Source organism: Gymnoscopelus braueri, assembly GCF_963280865.1.
Source record: "Gymnoscopelus braueri genome assembly, chromosome: 2".
Classification (NCBI taxonomy): Eukaryota; Metazoa; Chordata; class Actinopteri; order Myctophiformes; family Myctophidae; genus Gymnoscopelus; species Gymnoscopelus braueri.
In genome coordinates, this window is record NC_137604.1 from 23,547,512 (window position 1) to 23,563,121 (window position 15,610).

The 15,610-nt window shown below is 45.2% G+C and overlaps 1 protein-coding gene across 1 annotated transcript in view; it reads right to left on the reverse strand.

Annotated features, from left to right (window-relative positions):
* palm3 (paralemmin 3) overlaps positions 1–15,610 on the reverse strand; it is a 58,256-nt gene that overhangs the window by 18,189 nt on the left and 24,457 nt on the right. The window contains exons 2-4 of the mRNA XM_080419292.1: positions 9,960–10,012; positions 8,784–8,864; positions 2,990–3,120 (exon numbers count right to left, since the gene is read on the reverse strand). Of these exons, the coding sequence (XP_080275418.1) occupies positions 2,990–3,120; positions 8,784–8,864; positions 9,960–10,007 (260 nt within the window). The 5' untranslated portion in view covers positions 10,008–10,012. The remainder of the gene's footprint in view (positions 1–2,989; positions 3,121–8,783; positions 8,865–9,959; positions 10,013–15,610) is intronic.

Sequence of the window (15,610 nt, forward strand, 5' to 3'; positions counted from 1 at the left end):
ACTGTAAGTCGATCCGGATTAAGAGCGCCTGCTAAACGCCTAAACGGTAAACTGTGAGCATTGCTTCTCTGGTGGTGTCACTAGATGAAGCTGTCGAGCTGGATGACCGTTGCTCATGGCCACGGTGTTAGTCTCTGATCTGCTAACTAGGGCCATGCCACAGCGGCTGGAATGTGACGTATTGGACATTCCCTTGACTACCTCGCCCTGGCCCTCCGGCATGCGAGTGTTCATGCGCAGACACAGCGCCTATCCAGCGCCTATCCAGCGCCTATCCAGCGCCTATCCAGCGCCTATCCAGCGCCTATACAGCGCCTATACAGCGCCTGTCACTCTAGGCGTTTGCTTGCATGGTTAGAGAATTGGCACTATCTACTTTGGTAATGAGCCTGAGCCTCTGGGTGTCCCGGGTTCGACGCCAGGCCAGAAGTGGGTCGATGTGTGTCCCTGTCTGAGCCCCTAATTGCCCCATGAGCGCCGGGGAATGGCTGCTCACTGCTCCTAGTAGTTCTAGGATGGGTAAATAAATACAGCGGACAAATTTCACGCATGTACAAATGTGCATATATATTTGTGGCTTGGGCCTCGAACCCCAAGACTGCAACAGAATGATGAGGGTCTCCAGCCAGTGTCGCTAATGCACTGGACCTGCGTGCAGTGCACCTGGCCCTCAGGATGTTTATGCCGTGTTCAATAACACAATATGTCAACAATCTGCCTTCTGGGGCGCTTGACCCAGTCAGTCTCTGCAGGAGGCTTGGAAGCTCCTTTCGTGGACCTTGCCTCATCTTGCAAATTTCATAGCAATGCGCTTGTTGGGTGTACAGTCCAGGCTGCGGACTTGTTTCCCACTGGAAGCCTCTTGGATCCGATAGCAGTTCGGATCACGTGCATAGGTATGGCAGAGCGGTAGTACCGTTAGCCTTGAGGGCATAACGCGTTGTTGACTGTAGGTCTCCCTTCCGGGACAGACCAGTCCGTTAGGGCAAGATGCTTTGGCCTACTGCAGCTTCTCAATGAAGTGCCTTGGCCTCTCCACAGAGACAAGATCTCCTGTCACAGTTAGGGGGGGAGGTGCATGGGGCATCCTCACTCCTAACCTTCGGCTGCGTCATTGACCACTGAAATTCAAAACTATTGTCCAAAAATTACTGGATTTTTGTGCATCGTACACCAGGGCGTTGCACGCCAGCGAGTGTAGACTGTGCTCTAGTCGGGACAAGGGCCACGGCATAGGTTGGAGTGTTGCTCTGTGCTTATGCTGCCCTAGATATCTGCGGATGATGTTAGAGGGTTCAGCCTCTCCACCATTGAGATGCTCTCCGCGTGTGGCCCCCACAGGTTGCATGGGTGCCTTCATGATGCTTGCCTGTGGTATTGGAAGCTTTGTCCCCAGCCGGTACATCGGGCTGCTCTCAGATGACTATCTGCTAGTACTCTTTGTCCTCACTGCTCCATCTGCAAAAGTGAGTAGATGGGCTTCATGCCCTGGCCATTGCCAGAGACTGTTAAAGTGGGATTCCGATGGGTCTGGTTTACCATATGGCCGACCCCTCCTTACGTCCTCAGAGGCTTTCTGCATTTCACGTCAGCTAGCCTATTGATTTGTTAGTTTGCTCCTCAACCAGAGGTGGAGCAACTGCATTCTAGTACCTGCCTATTGTGTCCCGTCCGGGCTCTGTGGCAGGACATAGCTGTGATGGCTGGAGTTTGGTTGTATTTGTCTGTGAGGAAGGGCACAGCTGTGCCTTGGCTTAATGGAGACTTTCATTGCTGCGTTCAGGCAAATGTACGTCTTCAGGGGGCCTCTAGGTTCCCCCAAGGCCTTTCTTGACCGCGGGTGTTGCCAGAGCCTCTCCCTCAGTGATACAGGCTTGGAGCAGGCCAGGAGATGCAGCCGAATGGGCTTCATCTTTCATGGGCTTTTGCCCGCTCCTATATATAGTCAACCTGGCCGTCTCGCATCCTGTGGCGACGGCTGTGGTGTTGTCTGTTTATTCTATCTGCAAACCGACATCGGTAAGCGCAGATTCCTCGTGACTATGTTGGTATTAGTCATCCAGGTGTTGAAAACACTGCCTCTGGCGGTCAGTAGGAATGAAGTAGAACGAGAGTTATGCATATAACTAAGGTTCTACAAATTCCGGATGACCGCCAGAGTTGACTGTCACTCGGAATCTCATTCTCGACGAAAAGATTTCAGGAGGATGAACGCTGTGTGCCCCGCACCTATATAGGTGGCGTGCGTGCACACAGGTCACGAGTGACTTTGTTGGTATTAATATTCGACCCATACGCGAGCGCGTGATGGATATCCAGGTGTTGAAAACACTGCCTCTGGCGGTCATCCGGAATTCGTAGAACCTTAGTTATATGCATAACTCTCGTTTTGTTGTTCGAGCACTGGAACATATGAATACAAAATTACATTTCTGTTTGGCTTTTAGGCTTTGAAGTTGCACAGGGCAAATATGACAAATAACCTAAATATACAAAGAAACGACTGACATGTTTAATAACTTTATAATTTACACTATTAAAACATTAATTGCGATTAGGCGATTATGTAATAATTGTGACAGGCCTACCAACACACTTACAGCTCCGCTCAGTTCACTTTAGTTCTACCGAGGTCATTTCAGTTCAGCTCCATTCTTTCTCATTCCTCATCCCATCACTCACAACAACATCCACAACACATTTCTCACACCGCCGGAGCGGAAATACGGAAAACAGCAACTGTAACCACAAGACAAATAACTGTAAATGGGATTGTGTAAATAAATAACGGTAAACTGATCCTTATCAACCGAAATTCAACACAAATGTGACAATTCTTTCACAATCTCTCTCTCCCTCAATCTCAATCTCTCTCACCCACACACACACACACACACACACACACACACACACTTTCTCTTTCTCTCTCCCTCCCTCTCTCTCTCACACACTGACAGATACACAGAGGGAGACATACAAACAGACGTACTTGTCAATATTCTTCTCAATCTCCTGGCCGTGGGAACCCCAGCCAGGGGAGCGGGGACCCTGGCTGCCTTCCGAGGAGGTCGGAGACAAAGGAGGACCCTCCATCAGCCACTGGTCTCTGAGAGACTTCCTCTGCAAGAGGGATGGAGAGGAGGAGAGGGGGGAGGGAAGAGGTAATCAGGGTTCAAATGAAACAATTAAGAGCAGTGCTTCTCAAATTTTTTTCAAGTCAAGGACCCCCACATTGATATGTTTTGGGTCGCGGACCCCATCAGAAAACGTTTTGTTCCAGGAACGCACCCCCCCCCCCCCCCCAGAAGAGAAGATGTACGTGATTTTTTTTTAAACATTTCTTTGATATTCTTCGAAATTAGCAAGATCTACAAGCTCACAACGTGTCGTGAGCTTGTAGATCTGCTAGTTTTGGTGTGCAAGTAAGTACCCTTTAGTTGAGGAGAGACAGAGAGAATAGGAAAGTGAGAGATATGAGATAGCGAGTTAATAGAGACATACTGTAGTCAGAGGATGGAGGGTGTGTGTGTGTGTGTGTGTGTTTGTGTGTGTGTGCAGCATGCGTGCGTCTGTGTGAAAATAAAATCAAGTGCAAGAAAGAGATTGAGTGACAGGGATGAGCCAACGCAGGTCAATGTTTCATCTCACGTTCTCAGACAGAGACAACAAGCGGCAGCATGTCCACATTCACAACACATGATGTGGTTTTCCCTCTGCAGCAAACCCAATATAATCAGTGAGCAGAAGATGCTCTGTTTTTTTTTTTACCCTGAACTACTCCTTCACTGAGATAAAGCAATAACAAGCTTTATTGTGTCACGTTTGAGAACGGGGCTGGGGGGCTGGCGTACATTTCCTATCTCTCTCTCCCTCTGCACAGAATTACAAAAGCCTGACACGCACACACACACACACAGGAGCAGAATCAAAGATCATTACTCATTTAAAGGAAATCCGTCCCGTTTTCACAACTTTGCTGTTATCGTGATCTCTCCCCTTCCTCGCTTACATTCCTCCTTGCGTCATGGTGAGACTACATTTTCTCTGTTGAACCTTATACAGTATACTGGTGGTGCGTACCCCTCCCCTCCTCTTTACTCTCTCTCTGTGTTTTAGGTCACAGCACAGAGGAAGTCTGCAGCCACGGTTACATCCTCTAATACAGTGCTCCGTATGCCCTCTCTCTCGCAGTGACAAACCCAAACCCCACCGGACTCAGTGGAATAGATGTCAAAGTGTGTGAGAGAGACAGGCATTTCGAGTTCCCACCACCAAATAGAGAACTCCATCTCGTACCACCTACTCTAAAGATTTCATTTCGTTTCACTCGCACAGTTTAGGACCAGGGAGGGACTGAAGCAAAACACCATCTCACAGCTGACATTTTCTGTTAGGCCAAGTCCAATCTGCGACTTGTGAAATAGCATAAAAAGGAGCCTGCCCAAACCAGGGCTTCTTTTCCTAAACCTTTAGCAGAATATATAAAATGTTGATGCTTGTTGTTGTCACAATGTGGATAAGGTGGTTAAACAGATTTTGACATGAACAGCTTACACATGGACCTCAGGTCTTACACTAGAGGGTAGCATGGGGGTCCTTCCCCACCACGCCATCGGTGTGGCCCACGTTTGCGGTCGCTCTCGGTAAGATAGTCAGAAAGTATGACTGAGACCTCCCCTCCCGGAGGCTACTCCGCTGGGGTGGGGGAGTCTCAATGACCCGGTCTAGAGACCCGGGCCGGTCGGACTGGGATTAATACATTTGAATGATCCGTTGGTGCGTTTCGTACCGGGTCCAATTATCCTCGGGTTCCGCTTCAGAGCGGCTCCAGTCATATTGAATTTTCCTCAAGTCCGTTCAGACGGACACGGGTACAATTCTGTGGGACCTGTGCTACCCTGTATCTCAGTGGTTCTCAAAGTGGGGTTCAGGGACCCCCCAGGGGTCCTTGGCGCGGTAACAGGGGGTCCCCCCTGTCCTTGACATGAAAAAGTTTGAGAACCACTGCTCCATCGTACACACAGGAACAACTTGGACCTGGACCCAGGGTCTGACCAAGGAACAGTTTACACTTGAACCCAGGGTTTCACACACAGGAACACCTATAGACATGGACCCAGTGAACCACTGCATATCACACACTGCTGTGAAGAAGTCCAAACATTCTCTCACTCACTCTCAAATACACACACACCCCAAAACGCACACAGACAGACACAAACAAACACACACCCTTTTCCATAGGAAAGCGACCACAGTTTTGCACGGCCAAAACTCTCCGCAGACTCATTTCCAGCTTATTAACTCCCTTTTCATGTGTGTCTCTCTCACACACACACACACACACACACACGCACACTTCCCCACTTCCTGGTTCTGGGCCTTCCTTTGCTGAAATCAGTTTTACGTCTGTGTTTACTTATTCTCGGTGCAGTGGGCCAGCTGTATTGTTCTCCCACCAATTACGGATTGGCGTTCCCCCTTCCTACACCACTGTGTTACGCTGCCCGGGGGCACATTCCTCAAGTTGTGTGTGTGTGTGTGTGTGTGTGTGTGTGTAGTCTTGCATGAGAGCATGCATGCATCTGTTTACATCGCTCTCTTGTCGGGTGGAAACCTCCAAACTGTTACTTTTCAGGATTCAAATACAAATCTACGAGCACAAAACATGTCGCTTCGTGCCGCGTATCGAGGTTGTAGATCTGCTAGCTTTTGATGCTTTTGTGTGTGAATCCTGAGTAAGTATAGAATGATGGACATTCATTTACGAAAAAACACAAAAAGTTAAGATAAGAGGCAACGATACACAAGGTTGCGTGTGAGTGCAATACGCCAAAGTATTGCATCTATAAGATCACAAATACAGTACCGGTATACAAAAACAAAAGCCCACAATGAAGCTTTTTTTATCGATTATATTCCAGTACGTGTTCTCTCGCAGGGAGTCTTAAACAGCTAACATTCATTAGCCGGGGTATTGACCGTTGCGTAAGCCCGGGGCTATTATTATAAGATGGAGGAAGGTGATAGGAGGAGCAGGGCTCCTGCTGCTGACCTAGGAGGAAGTTTAGAGAGAGAGAGAGAACCGTGGCCCAGCCAGCCCAAAGTCACAGGAGGGGGAACAGAGCGGGTCTTGTTCTGAGCTATAGGAGGGGGGGGGGGGGCGCACAGAGAGGTTTTTGTGACACTTTTAGATTAATGGTTAGCTAGTGGCCAACGACTAGCATGGAGGTGCTCAGAGGTTTTCATAGAGAGCACCGCGAGGCGAAGAGGACGGAATGTTTTGCAGTGTCTTATAGTGCAGTTGATTGCTGTGCGTTTTTTCAGGGATATATATCGCTGCAGTAAGTTGTTTACGCAGTAAAGTCCGGGGTGTTAATTTAGCACGGAGAGCATTTAAAATGGACCTCTCTCTCAGCCTGGGCTGTCCCTATTTTTGGGGCATGTCATTATAGGCCCGGAAAATAGTGTGCGTTTGTTTGTTTGTTATGTTGGCTATTTTCGCCCACGCAACACGTCGTATACAACAGAGCATAACTTTGGCGTAACCACTTGAACTCCCCCAGCATCCCTATTCTGGGGGGAACGTTCGTCTAAAATTAGCAGATCTACAAGCTCGAGTGGAAAAAGAGCATACAAAGTACAGTCGCACCTCGGGTCCCTTTTACTAAGTCTAGAGGGTTTAGGTGGTTTAAGTGGTTGAACTGATACTCTAGTGTTTACTGTGTACGGTGTGGTGGAAGGGTGCCAGGTTGGCTCTGCTTTGCATAGACGCATTTCCAGACAACGTCACGCTGATAAGAACCAGTATGCGCGTGCAGGTCGGGGGCAAAAGAACCCCAGTTACCCCACCGCTCATTACATGCAATGTAGAAGTGGTCACTGCACTCACGTGTAAAAATGCATCCCAACAAACGTTCAGATGCAGATGCTGTTTTCCTCCCAGTGTGGAGGAAGAATGTTTAGGATGGATGTTTACTGTGATCTCTCGCTCTTGAAATATACACCTTGGTTCATGTTGTGTGTAAACAATTAAGGCGATTCTCAAAGCAGTTGTCCCCCCAAACCCCACCTGCAGTCGCAGAGGGAGCACTCTATGATCACGGCACCAGCTTGATCGCGCTGCTGTTTCCCCTCAAACCTCATTTATGCTCCGCCGTGCGAAGGTGTTGCGTGCAGAGAGCACCCGAGAACGGCAGACCTCCAAGCTCACAACGGTCGCATCCACGACGCAATGTGAGTTTGTATGTCAGCTGTCATATGTCTTGGCGCACAATACCGCTGCGGGATGAAGTATATATGTCTCGCTAGGAGCATCTCACCGGCCAACAGTGGTGGAAAAACTACTCAAATGTTTTACTTAAGTAGAAGTACTCTGTTACAAGTAAACAGAGTACTTTTAGTTACAAAAGTACTAAAATGTTTGAAAATAGCAGATCTTGAGATTGTAGATCGGCTATTTTCAAATAGCCTAGGTATAAAATAGGGCTAAAGTGGTTAATGTATGTTTTATAATGTAATAATTTATATCTGCAAAGTAACTAGTAACTAAGGTTTTCAAATAATTGTAGTGGAGTAAAAGTACACTATTTGCCTGAGATGTAGTGGAGTAGAAGTAAAAGTATAGACAATTGGAAATACTCCAGTAAAGTAAAAGTACCTCAAAATTGTACTTAAGTACAGTACTTGAGTAAATGTACTTAGTTACTTTACACCACTGCCGGCCAACGCACAAGAGGAGGTTGAATGAACTGAAACCAGCGCTCCCCCAAAACAGCAGGTTTGGGGATCTGTTGGGAGTTGATTACATGAAACGGGCACCTGCGCGTGCAGTCTCAATGTTGGTAAACAAGAAATCCGTCTATTGGGTTACAGAACACGACTGAACTCAGCATCTAACTAACTGTGAGCCATCATGTCCTTCACTAGACTCTGTGAAGACCTTGACGGGGGATTTTCATAGGGCTATAGGCATACATGGATTAAAGTTATCAGTTGCCATGACTGATTTCGTGTCATTTTAGATTCCATAGAGGCCAACATGTCTTTCTATGGCTTTAAACACTGCTGCTTTGCCCCATGCGGCTTTAAAGTCCAGTGCTACATTAATAATAGACATTGTCATTTTGTTTGAAGATTAAAGAGCCTTTGAATTGGTTAAACCAGCAATAGAATACACGTTCAGAAGCGTCTTGCCGTCTTCCATAAAACCTTAATGGTCTCTTATATTTAATAAAAGCAAAGGTTAAAGCCTCAGTCAGTGATTTATTCAACTGGTTGGTTGTATGTAGAACAGCAGGAACGATAGGGAATGATAACATTGTGATAACAACAAGCATCAAGATTTTTACATATTCTGCTAAAGGTTTTGGAAAAGAAGTGCTGGCGTGGGCGGGCTCCTTTTATGCTAGTTCACAAGTTGCAGACAAGGACTTGGCCTAACAGAAAAAATGCCAGTTGTGAGAGATGGTGTTTTGCTTCAGTCCCTGGTCCTAAAGCCGTTTGAAAATAGCCGATTTACAAGCGATGCGACGTGTTGTGAGCTTGTAGATCTGTTAAAAAAAAAATTGAATCACATTTTAACAACACAAATCTTGTATAGAGGTCCCTGCCCTGGAACAAAATATTTTCAGATGGGGGTCCACGCCACGGCCAAATACATATTAATTGGGGGGGGGGTCCTTGACGTGAAAATGTTTTAAAACTACCAGTGTAAGCTTTTTATACAGTATAGGACCTGCAGTCCATGATGTACAGTAATAATGTGTTCCTGTGTGTCAGACCTTTAGCTGCTGCAGCCTCAGCCTCTCATCCTCCATGTCTCTCTTAGCTCTCTCCTCCTCTTCTTGCAGCCGACGCTTCTCCTGGGAGTCACAGAAAGAGAGAGAGAGAGAGAGAGAGCATGAGGTGGAATACACAGTGATTGTATTATATTATGGTTATATATTACAGGGATTATAGGAAGAAAGAAACGTTCTACTTTTTAGCATAGTAAAAATGCATTGCAATGCACTTTAAATGAAGTGAACGTGCACAGATGAATGAGTACTGTAGGTAGCCATGAAAGAAAAACAGACACGGGGAACTAAATGCCAAGAATAAAATGGAGGTGCTACCTTTTTTCAGTCTTTTTTTGTTGGTAAATGTTCTTTTTTTCTTCTTTTTTTTACCACTTTCTCCCAATTTAGTCGTTATGCCAATTGATTTCTCCACTCACGCTTGTGCACGCACTGCTGTTGCATCCTACTGACTCACCTGGTCAATATTGTCTCGGTCGGGTGGAAACCTCATGTCCAAAACAGTTACTTTTCAGGATTAAAATTCAAAAGCATCTAAAGTAGCAAATCGACAAGCTCAAAACGCGCCTTTTCGCACCGCGTTACGAGCTTGTAGATCTGCTACTTTAGATGCTTTTGTGTGACGCTGTAGTATGATCAAATGTATGAAAAAACTATTTTTGTAAAAAATATGGACACAGAAAGAATGGAAGAAGCTAATTGAAGATGAGTGAATAAAACAGCAGGTGGAAAAGGATGGGGGGGACACCTGGTCAAACACCTGGCACATGGACACCGTCGCCATAGACACCAGGCACCTATCCCATAATAGTACTAAGCCCCAGAGTTACCCGTCTCCATGAAAACACTCTGGTGTTGTTTTCCTGGTTCCAGGGAGGCCCTGGCTCACCACACTGCACTCTGGGTAAATTATTCAAGAGCTGTGGACAGGCTCAGAGAGCACGGCTTAGTCTGTGTTGTCTCTCTCTCTCTGTGTGTGTGTGTGTGTGTGTGTGTGTGTGTGTGTGTGTGTGTGTGTGTGTGTGTGTGTGTGTGTGTGTGTGTGTGTGTGTGTGTGTGTGTGTGTGTGTGTGTGTGTGTGTGTGTGTGTGTGTGTGTGTGTGTGTGTGTGTGTGTGTGTGTGTGTGTGTGTGTGTGTGTGTGTGTGTGGGGTGGACTCACAGCGATGGCCTGAAGTCTCTGTTGATACTTCTCTGCCTCATCCATCATGGCACCTGTGACATGAGACGACAAGGACGAAAGTTAGAGATCAGAGGTTTAGGGTCAAAATAACCCATTTACACCTAGAGCCGGTCAATTTGTCTTTCACCAAGAGAGAATGCACACACATACGTGCTAATATTCTGGAATGGATCCTCTAAACTTAAAATGAGTACCGGACAGACAGACAGACACACTTTTTCTACTTTCTACTTTTCTACAACTCTCCTCTGAGCCATGCTATGAAAAGAAGACATCTATCCCAAAAATCTCCATGGTACTCTCCTTTTTTTAACGGACAAGAAGACGCTTTCATTTGAGTTTTAATTTCAGGGACTGATCTTGTAAAGTTACTGCACTATCACTGGGGGGCTAACTAACCCAACCACGGTGGTGAGTATCCCCTCTGAAATAAGTTAATGGAGAACAGGAGGAAAGAAATAACTTTATATTCATGCAATATTTACAATATTTAAGGCCCACATATATTTACAAGACGAGCATTTCAAGATTCTGAATACAAGTTCAACTCATTTGAACCAAAATAAGATTACACCCATCATGGATGTATTAATATGACACTACATTTTTGAGCTCGTCTGTAAAGTGTGCGGCTGTGCATGACCATCTATTTGCTGCACTGGGTCACAGCGTGCATCTGTGCCTCATTCATCAAAATAGCAGATCTACAAGCTTAGATCGGCAATTTTTGGCAAAGAGATAATGGTGTGGATGGAAAAAGGGACACGACCGAGTATATACCCGTGGGGGACCCCGGGCAATGAAGTATAATAAGGGTCTAAGTGGTTAAACCGCTACAACTTGCCTCACACACACCATTATACAGAGTATTCCCATCCCTACCAAAAGTGTCTACTACTTAAGCCATTAAATGTTGGGTTTTCCCTGGTGACACAGCCTCAGGCATGTCTAAGCAAATGAGAGCAGGCAGTATTTGTGTTCCCCTGCAGCTGACACTAAATGGTAGAATGTGAGAGATCCATTAACCCATTAATGCCGGGAACGCAGTACGTGTGTCATTTTTTTATTTCTATGGCTATTCAAAAAATAGCAGATCTACAAGCTCATAGTGCGGCACTATGAGCTTGTAGATCTGCTATTTTTGAAAAATCGTGAAAATGTGTGCAAATCTTTGAATATATATATTTTTAAAGCAAACATTTGTAACTCAAATCTTTGCTTCTGGGGGTGCCTGGAACAAATTATTTGACAAATGTTCGCTTTAAAAAATACATATTCAAAGATTTGCAAAACATTTCAAAAATAGCAGATCTACAAGCTCATAGCGCGGCACTCGGTGCCGCGCTATGAGCTTGTAGATCTGCTATTTTTGAATAGGCCAAAGACACAGAGATGCGTTCCCGGTCTTAATGGGTTAAACTGTATGAGAGAGCGTTAGACCAAACTCATGTTGAAAGAAGAACAGTCATTAGTAAGTTCTCACTTGCACACAAACCATAGCTTTTCCAGATGATGAAATCTATATATGTACATAAAAGTCTACTTTTGGGAAGTGGAAGAATTTAAACATTTGAGATTGTCGTTCCCCAATGGATTTTATCAATTCATGCAATGGGTTGAGAATGGATTTTTTTTAGGGTATATCACAAGATATTTTCAAACTCTTTAGAGGTCTGTAGACTGGAGCAACATGGGGGATTTAGAGGGTGGAGAGAGGCACCATGCAGAGAGGCGGGCAGGGCCCAGAACAAACACAATATTTCAGTCTCCTGAGGGGAGGAAGAGAGATCACAGTGGATGAGGGAGAAGAGCCGACCTCCAGTGTGTGCCCTTCATTACACTATGGCATCGACTCTGCGCAAACCAAACAGTGTAGCTTAATGCAGGCTATGTAAGAGGGAAAAACAACACCCACCACCCATAAACACGGAGAGAGAGGCAAAAAGCACGTCTCCTCAGTGTTTTTGAAGGACTCTCTAGACAATGACAGCTTACAGTAAAAGCAAAAGTCTCACTCCGTAGGGACTAGGGAGCAGTGGCTTGTGTCTTCAGCAAGGCTCCGGGAGAGAGAGTGCCCGGAATAGAAGCCAGAGATAAACAAGCAAACACAAACACTGGCTTTGATGAGGAGGTATAGAACAGCACCCAGCAGGCAGGTGCGTGTGTGCACACACACACACACGCACACACACACACACACACACACACACACACACGCACACACGATGATGATACAGGAGTATAAACAGAGGCAGGGAGACAAAGTCAAAAAATTGGGAAACAAGAGAAATTCAACAGGATCAGAGAGGGAAATGTATCAACTACTTTCACCACCGACGTTCCTATTTTGGGCATAGTAGATCTGCAAGCTCGCAATTTTGTTTACACTGTTTGTTACACTTATACTCAGGGTCTCCTGAGCATCTCCTGAATCGGTGATTCTCAACCTTTGGACCGGGGACCACTGGTGGGCCGCAAGGGTATTCCAAGTGGGCCCCCCCCCCCCAAATAATTAGCCAAACACTGAGATTTGAATGATAATTATCATCACTAAGAAAAAGTTGTTTTCATAGTGATACCGATACATACTGTAGGAATACTGTGTTAGTTCCATTGATCCAAGCCAGAACACAATCGATTGATTGATCATTCAAATAAACCTGCTCTGAAAATGCACCCATCTGATTGGTCAGATATGGGTGCATAGGGCTGCGAAACACGTTTGAGATTTTCAAGTGGGTCCTGGTGGACTGGTAGAGAAAAGGTTGAGATTCACTGTAGAAGGCTGGGATTAGTATGTGACATGCACAAAAATGAGAAGAAAAGCAAGAAAATTATTGTACAAGATTGTTTGAAACGAGAAAGGTGGGGGGGGTGGGGGGGGCAGACATTGTAGGTGAACAAAGCCCCTTCTGTTTCATTGTATCCCCGTCTCTTTCAAGCCATGGTATTTCCGAGGCATTTTTATGCATTGGAAACGTTCAATCTTTAATTTGAAAGATCAGAGCCGAAATAACGGCAGGGCGCAGTAGTAGAGCGGTGAACCTTACTTTTAGTGGACCCTGACTAGGGCCGGGACGAGAATCGTTATCGTTTATCGTGATGTAAAAAAACGCTCACAATAATCGTATCGCAGAGATTTGAATTTACCGTGATTTTTTTCTCCGTCATACACTAGGATGAATTTGCCTTTGTTCAGCTGCAAATTCAGTACCACTTAAACCCTCTATTCTTGATAAAACGGACCTGTAAAGAGCGCATTTTGTACGCTCTTATTTCACTCTACACAAATCAATTTGCCAAAAATAGCAGATCTACAAGCTCACAACGCGTTGCAGCGCAATGCGTTGTGAGCTTGTAGATCGGCTATTATTGGTAAACGTTTCCCCCAGAATTGGTTTGAAGTGGTTAACAAAAGTGGCATTTTAAGTTTTTAAATACATCAATAAACGGAGGAAACCTCTTATTAAAATTAATATTTGGGTTTATTCCAGAGCAGAGATCTTACAAGCGCTGGCAACGCTCAGAGCGAGGTTCCAGATATATTCTTCCGAAGTTTAAACAGTGATAAAAAAGTTTTTATACAGAGATTGTTGGTTCACGCCTTGTCATCACGTCAGCTGTCGTCTGTGGCCCCATTTTGCTTCGTTTCCTTGGCAACTAGGTTCACGGCAACCTCGATACTCTAAACAATTCCGAGATTAACCTACCATCTTAATATTGTTGACTTATTATACCAGGAGCCATCAAACAAAAACAAAGTTGCAGGCACTGCCTGAGGGACTCACTGCCCGTTCAACCAAACTGACACACAAGAGGCAGGCTGGCTAGCAAATATGAACAAGCACATACAAATGAGAAATATATTATTTATCAGATTGATAGATACATATTTATAGATCTATCAGACCCGAGCAAAACGATTTCCCCTTGTGGATAATAAAGGACATCTAATCTAATCTAATCAACCAGATCTTCTGTTCTGTTCTGTCATTGATACATTTGTAGCAATAAGACGCAATACCTGCAACTCGTGACCTACAGTATGCACACTTGCCAGATGAAACAGACCTCTGTGTTATGATCTCCTACTCTATTGTTTCTCACAAGACATCTCTGTCACACACAAACTCGCGTGAACTCACAACATGTCACATCGTGATCTTGTAGATCAGCTATTTTCGGTCTGCAACTGCAACATGGTGCGCAACCAGGTAGGGTGGCCAAATTTCCAATCCCACAAACCAGGACATTTAAATGAGTGAAAACGCACGTTCATGCACGATCGTGAAAAAGCATGCACGGCAAGCGCATAGTCAGTCATACATGTGCACATATATATGCACAGCACACCATAGGAGTTCATCAGGATGGGCGATGGTTATTTTAGCGCTTAGCACGCCTAGTGACTGCACCTTTCAGCAGAACAGAACATGATAAACGTCAATGCAAGCGCTGAAAACAAGTAATATTGTGGTGAAAATCTGGCAAATTTGTAAATGAATGTTGAAAAGTGGGACATTTTAGTGTTTTTACACATAAATGTCAGGACTCAGGACACCCAGCATGAAAGCAGGACAAACCAGGACGTCTGGTCACCGTCGGTTAGGAGCATTTAGTCTGCAGGAGAGACAGAAAGAGAGCAAGATGGAGATGGTAGAAGAGGGGAGTGTTGATACTATAATGCAGTGGATCTCAAAGTGGGTTCCGGGGACCCCCAGGGGTCCCCAGCTAAAATAGTTAGTAGTTACATTAAGAAAAATGTTTAGCTTTATTTAAGTCCTGAAAAGATCTCATCAGGAAGATCGAAACATTGAAAGCTGCAACAAAAACTAAAAAAGTGGAGCTCAGAACCAGTGTGCAGATTTTATTTGTTTTACTCTTGATATGTGGTTTCTCCAGCACAGTCTGGACTACAGATCTCTTTTGTTATATATTTACTCACGACCCATAACCGTGACCGCAAAATGGGTCTAATGGGCTAGCTAGCAGCAAGCAGGTAGCACTGCAGTTAGCACACAGTTTAAATGGTTTCAGTACAAACATTCCTAACACCATGGTGTGAAAGAATGTATACACGCTATGTGTAGGAGTCTGTCTGTTGGTGTGTGTGTGGCTGAGAGGGAAAGTTATGGAATTTTTGAGAGAATGTATATTTGCCCTGTGTGTGTGTGTGTGTGTGTGTGTGTGTGTGTGTGTGTGTGTGTGTAAGAATGTATATATGCCCTGTGTGTGTGTGTGTGTTTAAGAATGTGTATTTGCCCAGTGGGGATCCATGAAGCCTATATGCTGAGGGCTAGCGTAGCGACATTAGCTCTGTGGGAACAGATGGCAGAACAGTGGGGCATTTGAGACGCAGGGAGGTGCAGGTTCAAGGACCGTTGGGAGTCATTTAATATCTTGGTTTAATGCCTGTAGTTTTATTTCACACACACACACACACACACACACACACACACACACACACACACACACACACACACACACACACACACACACACACACACACACACACACACACACACACACACACACACACACACACACACACACACACACACACACACACACACACACACGTTTTGCCATTTTTAACCCTTTATCTAACTGAAAATAGCCGATCTGCATCA